This window comes from Mus musculus, chromosome 1 (assembly GCF_000001635.26).
Source record: "Mus musculus strain C57BL/6J chromosome 1, GRCm38.p6 C57BL/6J".
Classification (NCBI taxonomy): Eukaryota; Metazoa; Chordata; class Mammalia; order Rodentia; family Muridae; genus Mus; species Mus musculus.
In genome coordinates this window covers 59,605,903-59,622,362 of record NC_000067.6, presented here as the reverse complement: position 1 = coordinate 59,622,362, position 16,460 = coordinate 59,605,903, and the positions used below count along the sequence as shown (strand labels likewise).

The following is a 16,460-nucleotide window of genomic DNA, read 5'->3' as shown; positions in this document are numbered from 1 at the left end:
ATATATGTCCACAAGTTAATAATTAGCAATGATTATCTCTGAAAACTAGATCTCTGTGGGGGCTGCAGGGAACCAGCTCATTGAAAACTGATCCATAAATGGAAAGATTGATCAACTGTCCTGCCTCCTTATGTAAACTATACCACTGGCTAAGGGGAATATTCCTCTTTGTTGGCATCTCCCAACTAGTAAATGAGGAAGCACTGATAGAATTCCATCTGGCATTATTTTCGCCAGCCCCAGGACTGATGGATCTATAACTACTGGCATCAAAAAGAGACAAGTGAACATTCTGTGTCCTGAGAGACACAGAACTGGCCTTGCCAAACGGAAGAATGAAACCTGAATCTGATTAAGTCTCTAGACTCAAGGACTGAGTAACAGGAAATAGAAAAGCCATGAAACACAAGAACCCACAACAGGAGGACACAGCAGAATCAACACCATGGGAAACAGGACCAAGTGACCCAATTTTCTGAGCATAAACTAAAAGACGAAATAAACTAAAGTTAGGAATAAATAAACTAAAATTAGAAAGTAGAGTGGAATCTATAATTTAAATGACACATAGATCATATTAACTAATTATAATTAACTCAAAATTTACAACCGTAAAACAAGTAAGAACTTGAAAACTATGAAAACATCGTCAGTATACTTAAGAATTCTTTGGATTTTTAGGTGCCATAATGTCTTAGTTATGTTTCTACTGCTGTGATGAAACATCATGATAAAAGCAACTTGGGGAGAAAGGGTTTACATATCCTGAGTCACAGTCTATTGGGGGAAGCCCAGGTAAGAACTCAAATAGAGCAGGAACCTGCAGGCAGGAGCTGATGCCGAGGCCATGGAAGGGTGCTTCTTACTGTCTTGATCCCCATGGCTTGCTCAGCCTGCTTCCTTATAGAACCCAGGACCACAAGCCCAGGGATGACCCCACCCACAATGGGCTGGGCCCTCTCCCATTAATCACCAATTAAGAAAATGCCCTGTAGGCTTACCTGTAGTTGGACTTTATGGAGGCATTTTCTGTTGAGAGTTGGTCTGGTGCTGTGTCTACAAATGCTAAATTCTGAACCCCAAGATCTGGTTGCCACTGGTGAGCAGATTCTCACATACGTTTGTTGTATAAACCTTGCTCCCCAATTTAAAGCTATTGGTTAAATAAAAGGGACTACAGATAATTACTGGGGAGAATAGAGGTACTTTGGTTACTACTGGGCTGAGGGTCTCAAGTAAGGACCACGAGGAGAGAGGAGGAGGAAGGAGAAAGAGAATGGAGGAGAAGGAGAAAGAAAGACAGAGAAAATGAGGTCTCCATTAGGTGAGATGGACCAGGAACACATGGCCAAACTCTATGTCCCTTGATGGCGCAGAAATAACCTAGGCAAGACTCAAACAGCAAGTACTTAGGGAGCATGGCTGGGGAGTTAGCAGTCTGTGTATAGACAATAGATTGGGTGTAATTGTGCTAAGGTGGCCGGGTCATATTAATAATGAATATTTATTAAATAGCATTTAAAAGTGCCATTTACATCCCCCTTTCTGGTGACTACAGCTTGTGTCAAGTTAATATGAAACTAGACAAGAAAAATGACCTCACAGTTACGTCAAGAGTCCTTTCTTGTTTTGTTTTGTTTTGTTTTTCTAGAACTGTGTGGGTTAAATGGGTTAAATGATATAAGCCTGGAATTGATTTAAAAGTGATAAGAAAGAGAGGATGGAGTTGGTGTTATATGGAGAATGTTGGCCAATGAGAGTGTTGTTTCTCCAAGCTATTCTCTAATGGGGGCATGACTCTCTGTACTGTCCTGGTGCCTTTGTATACACTTAGGGTTTTCCATAATAATGGTTAATTTTAAATTCAACTTATGCTTATTATCTTGTCAGCTCTATGTCAACTTGACATGAGCTGTAGTTATCTAAAAGAAGGGAACCTCAATTGAGAAAATACCTCCATAAGATCTGGCTGTAAAGCCTTTTCTTGGTTAGTGATCAGGGGAAGGGGCTCAGCCCATTGTGGGTGGAGCCATTCCTGGGCTAGTGGTCCTGGGTTCTATAAGAAAGCAGACTGAGCAAGTCATGTGAACCAAGCCAGTAAGCAGCACCCCTCCATGGCCTCTGCATCAGCTCCTGCCTCCAGGTTCCTGCCCTGTTTGAGCTCCTGTCCTGACTTTCTTCCATGATGAACAACAATATGGAAGTGGGAGCCCAATAAACCCTTTCCTTCCCAACTTGCTTTTTGGTCATGGTGTTTTGTTGCAGCAACAGAAACCCTGTCACCCACCCTGGGGACACACATCTGAAATCCCAGATCTTGGGAAGCAGAGTCGGGAGGCAAGGTCATCTTCCTCTATATAGTGAGTTCCAAACTGTCCTGGGCAACATGAGTCCCTGTTTCAAAGAAACAAAGCAAAACAAAAACAAAGAAAAGGAAAAGTACTTCATTTACATTTGGTGTCTTGAAAGGCTATCCAACTGATTTTACAAATCTGTGTATAGTAATCAGTCTATTTGTTTTTAATGTCTTGTCTGTTATGATTTGGGTAGTAAATGCCTCTCACGAGTTATGTGCTAAAAAAGGTATTTGCCACGAGCCTGTGCTGATAGTGGAAGGTAGTAATACCTTTAGAATTTGAGCCTAGGGGAAGAAAGGTTATGGGGTGTAGATATTGAGACTCCTGTTCCTTCTTTTTTTTCTCTACTTCCCACTCCGCCCCATGCTCTCTGCCATGATGTTCTGCTTTCTACAGCCCAAAGCAAGAGGCGTGTGACCAGGGATTGAACCCCCTGCAACTGAAACCAACTAAAGCTTCCATTCTTATCTCTGACACAAATCCGACGAACATCAGTACAGTCCTATGTGATAACATCATCTGGAATACTGAGAATCATCTACTCCTTCCGGTCCACTCACCACCACCTCTTTCGGGTCGCTCATCATCTCCTACTTCCGGTCAGTTCACCATCTCCACTTCCGGCCCTCTCAGCATCCCCTACTTCCGGTCCGCTTACCATCTCCTCCTCCTGGTCAGCTCTTGCCTTTTTCCCTTGCAGAGCTGATGAGGGCAGTGGACATGTTGGCAGAAAAATGAAGGAGGGTGTCTGCATCCTGATCCTTTCTCTAGAGAGATGGCTTCTGAAATTTCACTCAGGTGTGATGCTTGACGGCTACGGGAGAGCTCTGATACATGTATTTATCCGGATCAGGAAGTCTCTTCTCTTCTATTTCTATCTTGCTTTAAAAAAAAATCTATCTATCTATCTATCTATCTATCTATCTATCTATCTATCTATCTAAATTTTTAAAGATAGGATTTCTCTGTGCAACTTCGGCTGCCTTTTTTGAGACAGGCAGATTTCTATGAGTTAGAGGCCAGCATGGCCTCCGGAGAGAGTTCCAGGGTAGCTAAAGCTTATTATTATTTTATATACATATTTGTTTTTGTGGTGCTGGACATTGGTTCCAGTACTTCACATGGGCTGGACAAGTACTTCCCCACTGAGCTACACACCCAGCCTGGCTTTGGGCCATTTTGAATTCCTATGATAAATTGCTTTCAGTCACTGGTCTTTTATTATTGTTATTATTATTTTTACAATTTAAGTGTAAAGATTCACTTAACTATGTCTTAGGAATTATACATATTTGATTATAAAACTGGCCAGGCTTCCATAAACTACACTCCAGTTTTTGTTTTTATTTTTAAACATTTGTTTATTTATTATATGTAAGTACACTGTAGCTGTCTTCAGAAACACCAGAAGAGGGCATCAGATCTCATTACAGATGGTTGTGAGACACCATGCAGTTGCTGGGATTTGCATTCTGGTCCTCTGAAAGAGCAGTCAGTGCTCTTAACTTCTGAGCCATCTCTCTAGCCCCCCTTTTTAATATTTATGTATATGAGTATACTGTAGCTGTCTTCAGATCCCATTATAGATGGTTGTGAGCTACCATATGGTTGCTGGGAATTGAACTCAGGACCTCCAGAAGAGCACTCAGTGCTCTTAACTGCTGAGCCATCTTTCCAGCCCTCCACTCCAATGTTTGAAATAGCATTTTGCTATATAGCCCAGGCTAGCCTTGAACTTGGGGATCCTCCTGCCTTAGCTCTCATGTGGCAAGATTATACATAACACCGTCATGCCTGGTGGTTTTCTTTTCTTATGCTCTCTTTATCTCCAGTTTCAGCTGCTGTTTGTTTTGACAAATGTAGGTTCTCTGTGAGAAATGAGTGTTCTTTTCTAGAGGGTGAAGGTGTTTTTAGACTTGAAGACAACAGCTGTGTTCTGGGGACATTTTTGGTTTCCACACAGGGCCAAGTGGGAGCATGCAGGAAGCAGTCTTAGGGAGTTCTGGGCCTTCGTTCCCACTATGCAGTAGAATGCTGTAGGGGGTGTGTCATTCATCTAGAATCTTCTGAGCACAGGTGGCAGGACCTACCAACGTGTGTCTGTGCAGATCCCACAGGGAGCAACCAGAAGCAGGGAGCCTGGTGGCCTTCGTGAGGCTACTCTTGCATGGTGCCACCACCTTCCAGACTCTGAAGTCATCCTGGCTCCCAGGCACACACTTCCCACCTTCATAGCTGAGTAAGTGCCCTGCTATGCCCCCTTCACCCCTCCCACCTTGCCCACTATAGCAGCTTGGCTACCATGCCTCTTGTTGCCTCTCTGCTGTTTGCTCCTGGAATCCATAGCTGCATCTAGAAAAGCCCTTGGAACTGAACTTGATGCCCACAAGCTCCAGAGACTGTGGTTTCACTAATTAGCAGGGACTGTACAACTCTACAGCCTCAGCTTCCTTAACCTGCAATAGAAAAGAATTTCCAGGGATTCTAAACAATCTCCAAGATACATGCTGAGTTTTAGGGAAAAAAAATGCTACATTTTGTCTGTGTATACAATATGTTTGTGCATGTGTGTGTCTGTCTATGCGTGTGCAGGTGTGTGCCTTTGTCACTCTTTCTATTTAGAACACATGGCTGGTTACAATACCTTAAGACTCCAGAGCCTGGTAGAAAGCTGAATCGGATGCTAACAAAATCAAACAGCATCTAAAGAAGTCTGGCTTTGTGTTTCAGCTCTTCCCCTTCCTAGTTTGAGAGAGCACCTCACAGAGCCGTATTTTTCTTACCCATAAAGCAAGAATAAAATTTTAGATATTATAGTTATGGTGTGGCTAAAACAAGACAGATACACACAAAATATCACACATGCCCAAAATTATATATCTTTTCTCCACTCTTCTGATGGTGTGGCCAACAGACCCAAAGAAACCTTGTGTGAATTTAAAAGTCTGAATTGTCCTGCTGGCTCATCTGCCTCTCACCTTTTCTCCAGTCTCCCAGGCCCACCTGCATGGAATCCGTGGGCGGCCCCAGCATGTAGCAGCATCAAGCACTACTCAAAGAAGGAAAGAAAAGAGTGGAGAACAGGATTCCACAGATAGCCAGCCTGCAGGGAGACCCCTGCCTGGGGTCTTGAAGTCCCCAAAGGGGCTCATCTTTTTGTCAGGAGCTGTAGCCCTGTGCGCTGGGGCCAGCTGCCTGACCCGTTTGTCTTTGAGTTCCCTCTCCTAACAAGCCACACCACTTTGTTTCTCAAAGGGAAAAAATACAAAATCCTGCAGGGGTGCGGGAGCAGGGTCTGAGCCCTGTGCTGAGGATGGAGGCTTAGCTCATTGGTAGAACACTTGTCTGGCAAGTGCAAGACCTTGGGTTTGGTTTCTAGCACAAAACAAAGAGACAATCCCAAGCGTCTCCTCATTCTAACTGCCTATTTGGAAGTGTGTGTGTGTGTGTGTGTGTGTGTGTGTGTGTGTGTGTGTGTGTGTGTAAGTCCCTATTTCTCTAGACCTTTCTGCTCTATCCTCTTCCACCAAGAGCATTGACCTATGAGCTCTCCTTCTGATGACTGTTATCAACCAGAAGAATGAGTTAGACTGAGGCTGGGGAGGCCAGTTAGACCTTGGGTCCCTCCATTGCCCAGTTCTGTGATTAAGGACATGTTACCTTAATTTTCTCATGACAAGTGGAGATGAGCAGAGTGGAACCCTCTGTAAAGGGTGTGGTACCCTGGTGCCCCACACAGTGAGCAGGAACTGCCATGCTCCTCCCTTCTGAGGGCACTTCAGCTTCAGTAAATGTCCTTCCTTCATGGCAGGTGTCACCTCCTCCAGGAAGTCCTCACTTATCCTTTGGATCTAAAATGTCCTCGAAAGGATCACACACTAAAGCCTTGGCTGCCAGCCTGTGGGGCTCTGGGGAGGTAGTGGGAAGTTTGTGGAGGGCTCAGTGGGACACTAGCTCCTTCCTCTGTCCCTTTGCTTTTCAGCTACTGGCTGTGAGCACCTCTGCTCTGCTTTGGCCTACAGGGCTCCAGAGCATCAGGCCACATGACCATGATGCAATCGGTCCTCTTTCCCAGTTGTCCCCTCTCTTCTGTTTGGTCTTAGTGATGGAGAGCTGACTTGTAGGCCTTTACTGGCCTCCATCTTTGCTCCTCCAATCCATTGCTGGTGCTGCGTTCTGTCAGGTACTGTTGGAACCCTGGGCACGCAATCTTTTTCCTCCAAGTCAAACTAGAGCTGCAGGAGGGAAAAATGTCTTCCCCAGCCAAAGAGAATGAGGAACTTAGCCAGGGATTAAGTGAATAAAAGAGCCCTCCATTCATGTAGTCAGCAGTTAAGGACAGAAAGGCCTAGCTGAACCAGAGATGCTCTCACTGGTACCAATAAAAATTTCACTTTTCATCCGGGCAGTGGTGGTGCACACCTTTAATCCCAGCATTTGGGAGGCAGAGGCAGGCGGATTTCTGAGTTTGAGGCCAGCCTGGTCTACAGAGTGAGTTTCAGGGCAGCCAGGGCTACACAGAGAAACCCTGTCTCAAAAAACCAATAATAATAATAATAAAATAAAAAAAATTTACTTTTCTAAGATCATTAACTCAACCAAAACCCAGCATGAGCGATTAGCAAATCAGCTTTGTTATTTTCAGTGAGGGCCTGGGGGACCACCTGAGGCCTTTGAAACAGGTCCTGTTGCCTCCTCTTGGGCTCATGGTGATGACAGACCCACAGAGGCCTGGGTGCAGCAGAGCCTTCGATGGGCCACAGTACAGATGGCAGGCTGGCCTTCTCTGTGACCAGCTGTGGTGAAAGGAGCCTGGTCTCAGCTCAGTTGCTAGAGCAACAGTGTGAGGGGTGGGGTCTGGGTATTCCACAAGCTACTCATCTTGGTTTGTGGGAAGGAAACAAAGGCCCAGAGAAGTGATCTGTCCTGCCCTCAATATTGGCCTTGATCAAAGCCAACAGATAAGAGAGCCCCTGCCTTTTGACTTTGGAATTTGGTGTCCCCAAAGAGTTGATGCCGGTGCTTTTCAGATACCAATGTGTATGTAGACACCTGAGGATTGTGTGTATGCATGTGTGTGTGTGTGTGTGTGTGTGTGTGTGTGTGTGTGTGTACAGGAGCATGTGCATGTATGTCTATGTATACGTACTGTGTATGTATATATGTACTATGGACATGAGCCTATAGCCTGTGTCAGGCAAGTGCTCTCCTCTCAAGCCTTACCCTCAATCCTCTTTTCACCTTTAGTGAGATAGGTTATTAGCTTAACTGTGTTTTTCTGAGCCAAGGTCTCATTAAGTTGCCCAGGTAGGACTTGAATTTGCAATTGTCCTTCCTTACTCTCCCAAGTAGCTGGGGTGACAACAGACCTGTGCCACTAGGCTTGGCTACCCAAGAGTCCTGTTGCAGCACAGATAGGTCTTGGGAGAGAGCAGCATCTGCATCTTTAACAAGCTCTCAGAGAAAGGCCAGACAAGTAGTCTTCACAGAAATGCCTTGTGTATACACATGACATACCTTACGCCCTAGACAGCCTGAGGGCAGTCACCTCAGGTTAGCAGAGTCAGTGGGAAGGCTATTTAGAAGCTGACAGGCCAGAATTACCCACTGGCCAGAATTACCCAACCTGTAATGCTCCCCATCCTGTAATGCCAGGTCCCCAGGCAGCTCTCGTTTGGGTCAGTGGAAATCAGACTGCCGGATCCTCACAATTCACAAATGCATTAAATATTCCTTTCTCTTACTTTGATACCACAGAGTCCAGTGGCGAAAGCAGGAGGATCTTACCCCTCTTAGGGAAGCCACAACGTGGGCAGCTAGAGCCTGGTGTTTGCGGTGGAGAGAGAAAACATACTGAGCTAAAGAGCTGGCCTGAGAGGAAGAGTAATTGAGTCTAAGAGGAGAAAATGTGGCCTCTAGGAGACAGAAACAGACCTGACCAGCTGTGCGCATGCCTGCTTCTGCCTGTGGGTAGCAGCGCCCCCTTGTGTTTAGCTTGGTTCAGCCAGCAGGACTGAATCGGTCTTGGTATTTACTATAATAGTAACCCTAACTAAGACAGGGATTTGCCTGACAGTTTGAGCTCAGTCCCTGGACCCCATGTGGTGAAGGAGAGAACTGCCTCCTGTGGGTTGTCCTCTGACTTGGGCATGTGCCTGTGCCTCCCCGCAATACGCAAGGAAACACATAAATGGTACAATTTTCTAAAGGTGGTGGTTCACCCAACAGCGACCATTCCTCTGCTTCCTGTGGCGTGAGGAAAGCGCTGAATCGGTGCTTCATGTATAAGGGTGACCGCACAGGGAACCAGTTCCTAAGAATTGATAAGGAACCCGGGGCTCTGGACAGCCTTATGTCCAGCCTTATACCTTGCCCGCTACCTGCCTGCCAGCTTGACTTTGTTCTCAAGGCAGAAATGAAGGAGCCTTCCGTCCGGGCTTATGTTCTTTGTTAGAACAGCAGGACAAGACTGCACATCCCTCTTTATTATTATTATCTTATGCGTATGAGTGTTTTGCCTGCATGCTTGTCTGTGCACTAGGTGTGTGCTTGGTACTTGTAGAAGCCAGAGGAGGGCATTGGATCCTTAGAACTGGAGTTAAAGGTGGTTGTGAGCTACTGCATGGGTGCCAGGACTTGAACCCAGGCACTCCGAGAAAGAGCAGCCAATGCTTTTAACCACTGAGTCATCTCTCCAGCCCCCCACATTCCTCTTGACAAGGTAGCAGGCTCTGAGCTTTCTCTTCCTGAATGGAGTTGTGGAAGTGGCTCAGTGTTTTCTGAGGTTTGCCCCCTCCATTACTATTCTATGCTGGTCCTTCATGAAGGATCTGAGAAGTTTCTCAGACTACCTTAAGGCAAGGTTGGGGAGGGAACCTAGTGTGCATGAGGGCCCAAGCTTTCTGCCTAGCATAAAGTTTTAAAGTATTCTGCCATATTTCAAGGAATGCTTTTGTTTGTTTGTTTGTTTCTTCAGACTTTCTTTCTCTCACTATGTGGATCAGGCTAGCCATCTCAGCATCCCCGCCCTTGTTGGGTCTTTACCTAAAGGACTAAGGCAGAGGATTAATGGAGTCCTCAACACCAAGTGTCCTGCCACGGAGACTGGCTTGGAAAGTAGTTACCATGCTAGCACCAGGTTCTCTTGATAAGGTATTAATAGCAATTATGACTATAATTAAAGGCGTCTTCTCTGCTTATTCTTAAATGGATTGCTGGGCATGATGGCACATGCCAGATAATCCCGGCATTCGGGAGGCAGAAGTAGCAGGGAGGTTCAAAGTTATCCTTAGCTGCACAGTGAGTCTGAAGCCAGCCTAGATCTCAAAACCCCAAAATACACAAATCAAAGAAAGTTGCTAATAGATCATCTTGAGATACATCTGGGATAGCTACTTGTCTAAGCCTGTCCAATCAGCTCCTCTTTATCACAACCACCCTAGGAAAGATATCCAGAGAAATTCAGTAATTTCCTCAAGGCGACACAGCTAGTAAGTAGTGGAGTGAGGATTCAAACCCAGGAAGTGCGACTCGGTAATTGCGCTTAATCACAGTGATGTCTGGACTTCAGCTAAAGAAGGATTTCTGCAGAAAAGTAACTAAGTCCGTCAAAGAACACATGCCTAAGTGGTTGAAAGGAAAGAAATCATTGCGCGAGCATCCGACAGGATGCAAATTGTGGCTATATATTCAAGGCGTTGACAAGAAGGAATGGGGCCTGAAGAGACGATCCCACTCAGCAGTTAAAAGTGCTAAGGGTTTTGTAGAGGACCTGAGTTTGATTCCCAGACCTCGTTTCGGGCTGCTTATACCTGCTTGCATCTCTAACTCTAGGGGGACCTGATTCACCTCAGCTTCCATGGGTACCTGCGTTCATATGCACATATCTAACCCAGATGTACACACACATATACAAAGTTAAAAATAAAACTTGGAAAATGGACCGAAAGCCAACTGTTCTTGAGCATTTGATGTATGGCAGGTGTTCCTTTTTTTTTTTTTTTAATTGTCTTTTGGAGATGTGCCCAAGGTTGGCTTCGAACTCTTTACATAGCCAGCATGACCCTGAAGGTCCGATCTTCCTGGCCCTGCCTCTTGAGTACTGGGCTTATAGATAAGCAAGTGCCACCACACCAGTTTGTGAGGTGTCGGGGACTGAATCCTGTGATTGGTGTTTGCTCACAGTGCGCTGACTAAGCCTTGGCCCCAGCCCCCGAGACAGGTATCCCAAGCACATTCTAGATACTGCCTGCTCACCAATTCCTTCCCCAATTCCTGTTATTTTTTTCTATTAGATATTTTCTTTATTTACATTTCAAATGTTATCCCCTTTCCTCGTTTCCCCTCCAAAAACCCCTTATCCCCTTAACCCTCCCTCTCCCCCTGCTCCCCAGTGCACCCACTCCCGCTTCCTGGCCCTGGCATTCCCCTATACTGGGGCATAGAACCTTCACAGGACCAAGGGCCTCTCCTCCCACTGATGACTGACTAGGCCATCCTCTGCTACATATGCAACTGGATCCTATTATATTTTAAAAGAACAGATTAGGTAAGACCCTGGAAAATTCAGATAATTAAATACTGGAAACAGGTTTCAGGACTGTGGCTTGAGAGTGTGGTCCTTGGGCCTCCAGCATCAAGTGAGAAATTCACTAAAAATCCATATTGCCAGGCCTAGGTCCTGGACTAAATAAAGCTAAAAATGTTGCAGAGAAGCCCAGAAATCTTTTTTCCACCTTTTTTGCTTCTTTTGTCTCCCTTAGTTAAAAAATAAATTAAAAAATATTTTTAAAGATTTATTTTTATTTATGTGTGTATACATGTCTGTAAATGTATGCTGTGCGTGTGGGTACCTTTGGTGGCCAGAAGAGGGCGATAGATATGCTGGAGCTGAGGTTACAGGCAGTCGTTAGTCACCTGATGTAGGTGCTGGAAATTAAACTCATGGCCTCTGGAAGGGCAGAGAGCTCCCCTAACTACAGAGTCATCTCTCTAACCCTTTGTTTAACTTTGGAAACAGGGTCTGTCTCTATAGCCCAGGCTGGCCTTGAGTTTGTTTGCTGCACACCATAGCCTTTTAACTGCCAGAATTCCAGGCAAGTGCCATCAGAAACCTTTCACAAACTTTTCAGGTGATGGCTGGCTGTGGGGGTGGGGGTGGGGGTGGGGGTGGTGCACATCTTTAATCCCAGCACTCATGAGGCAGAGCCAGGTGGATCGCTGGTCTACAGAGCAAGTTCCAGGATGGCCACGGCTACACAGAGAAACCCTGTCTTAAAACCAAACCAAACCAAACCAAACCAAACCAAACCAAACCAAACCAAAACGTGTAGGTGCTTCTGAAGTGCACTAACGTTTCAGAACCACTGATCTAGGAAGTAACTAGAATTGACCTTTTATCCTTTCCTTGGGCTTTGGGACTGTTTCCCCAGTCTGCCCAGATTTGGAGGTTGCTGGTGAACCTTATCTTGTGGAAACTTGCAAAAGAATTCTAAGTCCTCTCACTAGATCACTCATACTTTTTTTAAAAAATGTACTAATGTGTGTGTGTGTGTGTATATATATGCAATCCATGTAATACTGGTGACTGAACCCAGGGCCTCACACATCCTAGAAAGTGTTATAACACTGAGATGTATCCCTAGTATCTGGCTCACTCCTTATAATAAACCGTGCAGGTCACTACTGAATTTAAAGTAGGAAAAACAACATGACCATTAAGACCAAAGGGGAGAATTGTTCTTTAAACAGCTAAAAGCACTTCCTTGGAATTTCCTTCTTCTTGCCTTCCAAGACCGGAAAGCCTTTCTAAAAATTAGCATTTGTCATTGAGACAGGCACAGGCCTCCGGTGACTTTCTGCAGTGGCATTTCATTGCATTGAGAATGTCTGGCTAACCTCCGAGGACTCGGCCGGAGCCGGCCCTGGCGTCATGAGACAGGAAATCTGTTTTGACTGACTCAGTCATGGCTTAGCTTGGGCCATGTTCTGTGGTGCCTAAAGCCCCCGCTGCACTTGGCTAAGACGCTGGAGCCTGCCAGGGTTCGCATTCTGGATCTGTGATTTACAACAGGGACAATCTGAAGATCAGGGTACATTTTCCTGGCTAGTGTCACTCAGCTTTGAGCATGGAGGTGACAGAGCCTCATGTTAGAAGAATTCTTGCTTAAAATCCTGACCAACCTAGGCCTCATACTCCCAAAATATATTCTTATCAGATACCCACAAAGAATGACATTAAATATCAGTATAGGGCTGGAGAGATGGCTCAGCGGTTAAGAGCATTGGCTCCTCTTGCAGAGGTCCTGGGTTCTATTTCCAGCAAGCACATGGTGGCTCACAACCATCTGTAAGTAGGGTTGCAGGGGATCTGACGCCCTCTGTTGGTCTCCTCAGGCACTGCATGCACATGATACACAGACGTACATGCCGGTAAAACACCCATACACAGAAAATAAAAATAAATACATTTAGAAATAATAAAATCAGTATAAAATTATTTTTGAGTAGGATGGGAAGAAACAGTGGAAGATAAACAGGAAAGATCAAAACCTTCCACTTAAGGAGGCAGAGTCAGTGTTGTTTCACAGTTTGGTAGTGACCACAGAGGGAAGATATTAATTTGCTGCAATGTCCAAATTGAGGTTGGTATTTATTAAGGGACATCATTTTTTTTTTTCGTTCCTCATCACCGCTTAAAGAGTAAAGTTCTTTTACCAGTCCCTGAGGCAGAAAAGGATGCCAGGCGTGGAGAGGTGAAGGTGCTTGTAGCCTGCTACACAGTTCAGGTTCAGTTTAGTAGCACAGACCTGCAGCTGGGCATGCATTCGCTTGTGACTTTAAGGGGCCAGGAAAGAAAAAAGGCGCCCTCTCTGTGAGTCACATGGTTTAGGTTTCAGAGCCCAGGCTGGAGTTCAGGCCCGCTTGCTCCCTCTGCTGTACATTGTGTAGCAACAATAAGCACATGGCTTCTGTCTGGCCTGGAACCCACCCTTAGAAATGTAAGTGGGGCTGGAGAGATGGCTCACTGGTTAAGAGCATTGGCTTCTCTTCCAGAGGTCCTGAGTTCAATTCCCAGCAACCACACGGTGGCTCACAACCATCTGTAATGGGATCTGATGCCCTTGTGATGTGGCTGAAGATAGCAACAGTGTACTCATATACAGAAAATAATCTTGAATGAAAGAAAGAAAGAAAGAAAGAAAGAAAGAAAGAAAGAAAGAAAGGTAAGGGGTTTTCACTTCTGCAAGAAGCAATGACACCCACCTTTAATGCTAATAAGAGGCAGGGGCGGGGGCAGGGGCAGGGGGATTTCTGTGAGTTCCAGGACAGCCAAAGTCACACACTGAGACTGTCTTAAAACACACAAGCAAAACTAAAACTAAAACCGAAACTGAAACCATACCAAACCAAAACTAGAAGCTATAATGGGTAAGGAACAGTCCTGCTGCCAGAGCCCAGTGGGGTAGTAATATGCCTAGGTGCCCACAAAAGCATTGAGAGCCTAATTCAGTCTCTGAGCTATGAACTGTGAGTGCCTCCACACCCAGTGGCCCCAGGCTCAGTATTTCTTAGAACTACTACCACCCGTCATGATCAATATAAACTTGTTTTTGAAGGAAGCCTCCACCAAGGCACACTGTTCGTTTGAGAAAGGATCTCTCTGTAGTGCTGGCTGTCCTGGAACTAAGGAGACCAGGCTGGCCTTGAACTCCCAGAGATCTACCTATCTTTATCTCCCAAGTGCTAGGATTAAAGACCTGTGCCTCTTTGGCATTCTTGCCAGCCAGGGCTCTGGTCGACAGCAGCTAGGCCTCTAAAGAGAAGGTCCTGCTTTCTCGTACCAGCATGTCTGTAGGCATGGAACCCTAGCCGCCTCACCAGCATATGCACACCTCCATGAAAGCAGGAGGTGGAGAAGGGTGGATGCTTGGGGTGGGGGTGGGGTTTGTGTCTGTCCCCGAAGTCTCTACTCTTGTCTCAGTCTGCAGTCTCCAGCAGGAAAGAAATCTTTAAATAATGGAAGAACAGAAAACATGTCGCTTGCATTTGCATTCGACAGACAGAGGCCTCTGCTTCTAACTTCCAGTTCATGCTTTGAAGGGACATGGAAAGACTTCTCTGTTAATGGGTCTGAACAACACCGAGTTCTATCTGGGCAGTCCCAGTGAAAGGATTCACGAATCGCCAGCTCACTCTACCTTGGCTGTCTTTGGCATTTCCTCTGAGGGGTCCTCCTGGTTCTTCATGAGAGTCAAGTTCACTTCCACGTTCCTATTGGGTTAACACACAAAAGAATAATGAGACAAAATAAATGCAAACTCCCCTGTGTCCATGCCCTTCCGGTAGAGTGTGGATTTTTGAGACAGGGTGTCCTTATGTAGCCCTGGCTGTCCTGGAGCTCACTCTGTAGACCAGGCTGGTTTTGAACTCACAGAGATCCAATTTCCTCTGCCTCCTGAGTGCTGGGATTAAAGGCGTGTGCTACCATTATCCAGTGCTGCTGAGGACTATAATCAGGATGTCTTCCCATGCCAGGCAAGTGCTCAGCTGCAGAGCTACCATCCCCAGCCTGTCCTCTCTGTCAGTTTCTTTCAGCATAAGCGTCCAGAGATAAGTTTTAAGGAGCCAGGTGGGGCTTTAGTCCCGCTGATCGAGAAGGGAAAAAGGATGGCACAGGCCAGCTGCTGGGAGGGTGTGGAGCACCTCTAGGGACTTGACAGAACTGGCAAGCGAGTAAAGGCTGAGAGGAGGGGGGAGCTTGGGGAGGAGCCACAGCCTCTAAGGCAGGGGAAGGGTTTCTTTCTTTATCCTGAGAACAAATACATGACACTGAGGAGAGGCAGGGAAGCCAAAGGGTCGGCTTGGCCTTTGGTGGCGTCCCAGGGTTACCATGGGTTGGGTTCGTTCTCCCATTTGATACCCTCTTCCCTCTCTCCCTGAGTCACAGGAGCGATTTCACTGTCCAGAAATCCCCCCCCCCCCCAGAGCTGTTAAATCTCAGCTGCTGCTCATCAGAATCATTTGAAGAGTTAAAGAAATCCAAACCAACCAAACAAAAAAAGCAGGATCTAACACCAAGCAAAATCGGACACTGTGGGGTAGTGGGGTTTTGAGGCGTTTTGTTCCATCGCGCAGTTGGATCAAGAACCCCTGTCCTCCAGCAGCTGAAGGGCAGCTCCTTAGCAACCAAAAAGCAGAGCAAGGTGGAGCTGGCGAGAAAGGAGACATCCTGAGCTGTTAGGTGAGGCTGCTCGTGAGCGTGCGCGTGCGCGGACCAGCGGGTACTGGGATTATATTCAGTGATACAGCTGTGTAGAGAGAATCTCTGTGCACTGTGTGGAAGCATTACCTGTCAATAAAAAGCTGATGGCCAATGAGCTGAGGCAGGATTAGAAGGTGGGACATTCAGAAGAAAGACTGGGATTCTAGGATGGAGTCAGACACCAGAGAGCTTCCCCCCAAACTCTGAGGAAGACAGTCCATGAAGCTGAGAAGAGGTGACCAGCCACGTGGCGGGACGTAGAATAAACAGGATAACTGAGTTGGGAATTAGCCAAAGCTTTCACCCTAGGCAATTATTCATGATTCTTCAGTCTTAGAGTCATTATTTCGTGAACTTGGGTGCGGGTGGTTACACAGCTGGATTGAGCCACTGCAAGCTGTGGGCTGTGGAAGTCCCTCCCATAGTCCCACCCTTTAGTGGGCACTTGTCCACTTGTCATCAAATTGCCCACACTGGGAAGAGAAAATTTATCATCTGCTAAAACCTGTGGGTTTTGACCCCTTTGGGGATGGGTCAACCCTTTTACAGGGTTGCTCGCCTATGACCATCGAAAAACACTGATATTTACATTACAGTTCTTAACAGTGGCAAATTACAGTTATGAAGTAGCCATGGAATAATATGGTTGGGGTCACCACAACGTGAGGAACTGTGTTACAGGGTCACCACATTAGCAAGGCTGACAAATGCTGTGCTAAGGCCTTCTTCTCAATACCCTCTGTGTCTTTAATTCACCTGCTGGCTCTGACCCGGGTTTCTTCCTTGCTGGCCTAGTGCTTAGAGCTGGTGAGATCTGCTGACACGAAATGCTAAAGGGG

The 16,460-nt window shown here is 46.1% G+C and overlaps 1 protein-coding gene and 1 long non-coding RNA gene across 29 annotated transcripts in view; one reads left to right on the top strand and one right to left on the bottom strand.

Annotated features, from left to right (window-relative positions):
• Positions 1–16,460, bottom strand: part of Gm973 (predicted gene 973) — a 120,154-nt gene that overhangs the window by 14,055 nt on the left and 89,639 nt on the right. For 27 of the 28 annotated variants that reach the window (NM_001013771.2, XM_017321327.2, XM_017321334.2 and 24 more), the window contains one exon: positions 14,558–14,630. In NM_001013771.2, the coding sequence (NP_001013793.2) occupies positions 14,558–14,630 (73 nt within the window). Of the gene's footprint in view, positions 1–14,557; positions 14,631–15,408; position 16,460 lie in introns of those variants that run through there. The other variant, XM_006496110.4, reaches the window with a different exon arrangement.
• Positions 2,451–9,503, top strand: Gm33833. The gene is made up of 3 exons (XR_373431.3): positions 2,451–3,155; positions 4,466–4,596; positions 9,334–9,503. It is a non-coding gene; the product is annotated as a predicted gene, 33833 (long non-coding RNA).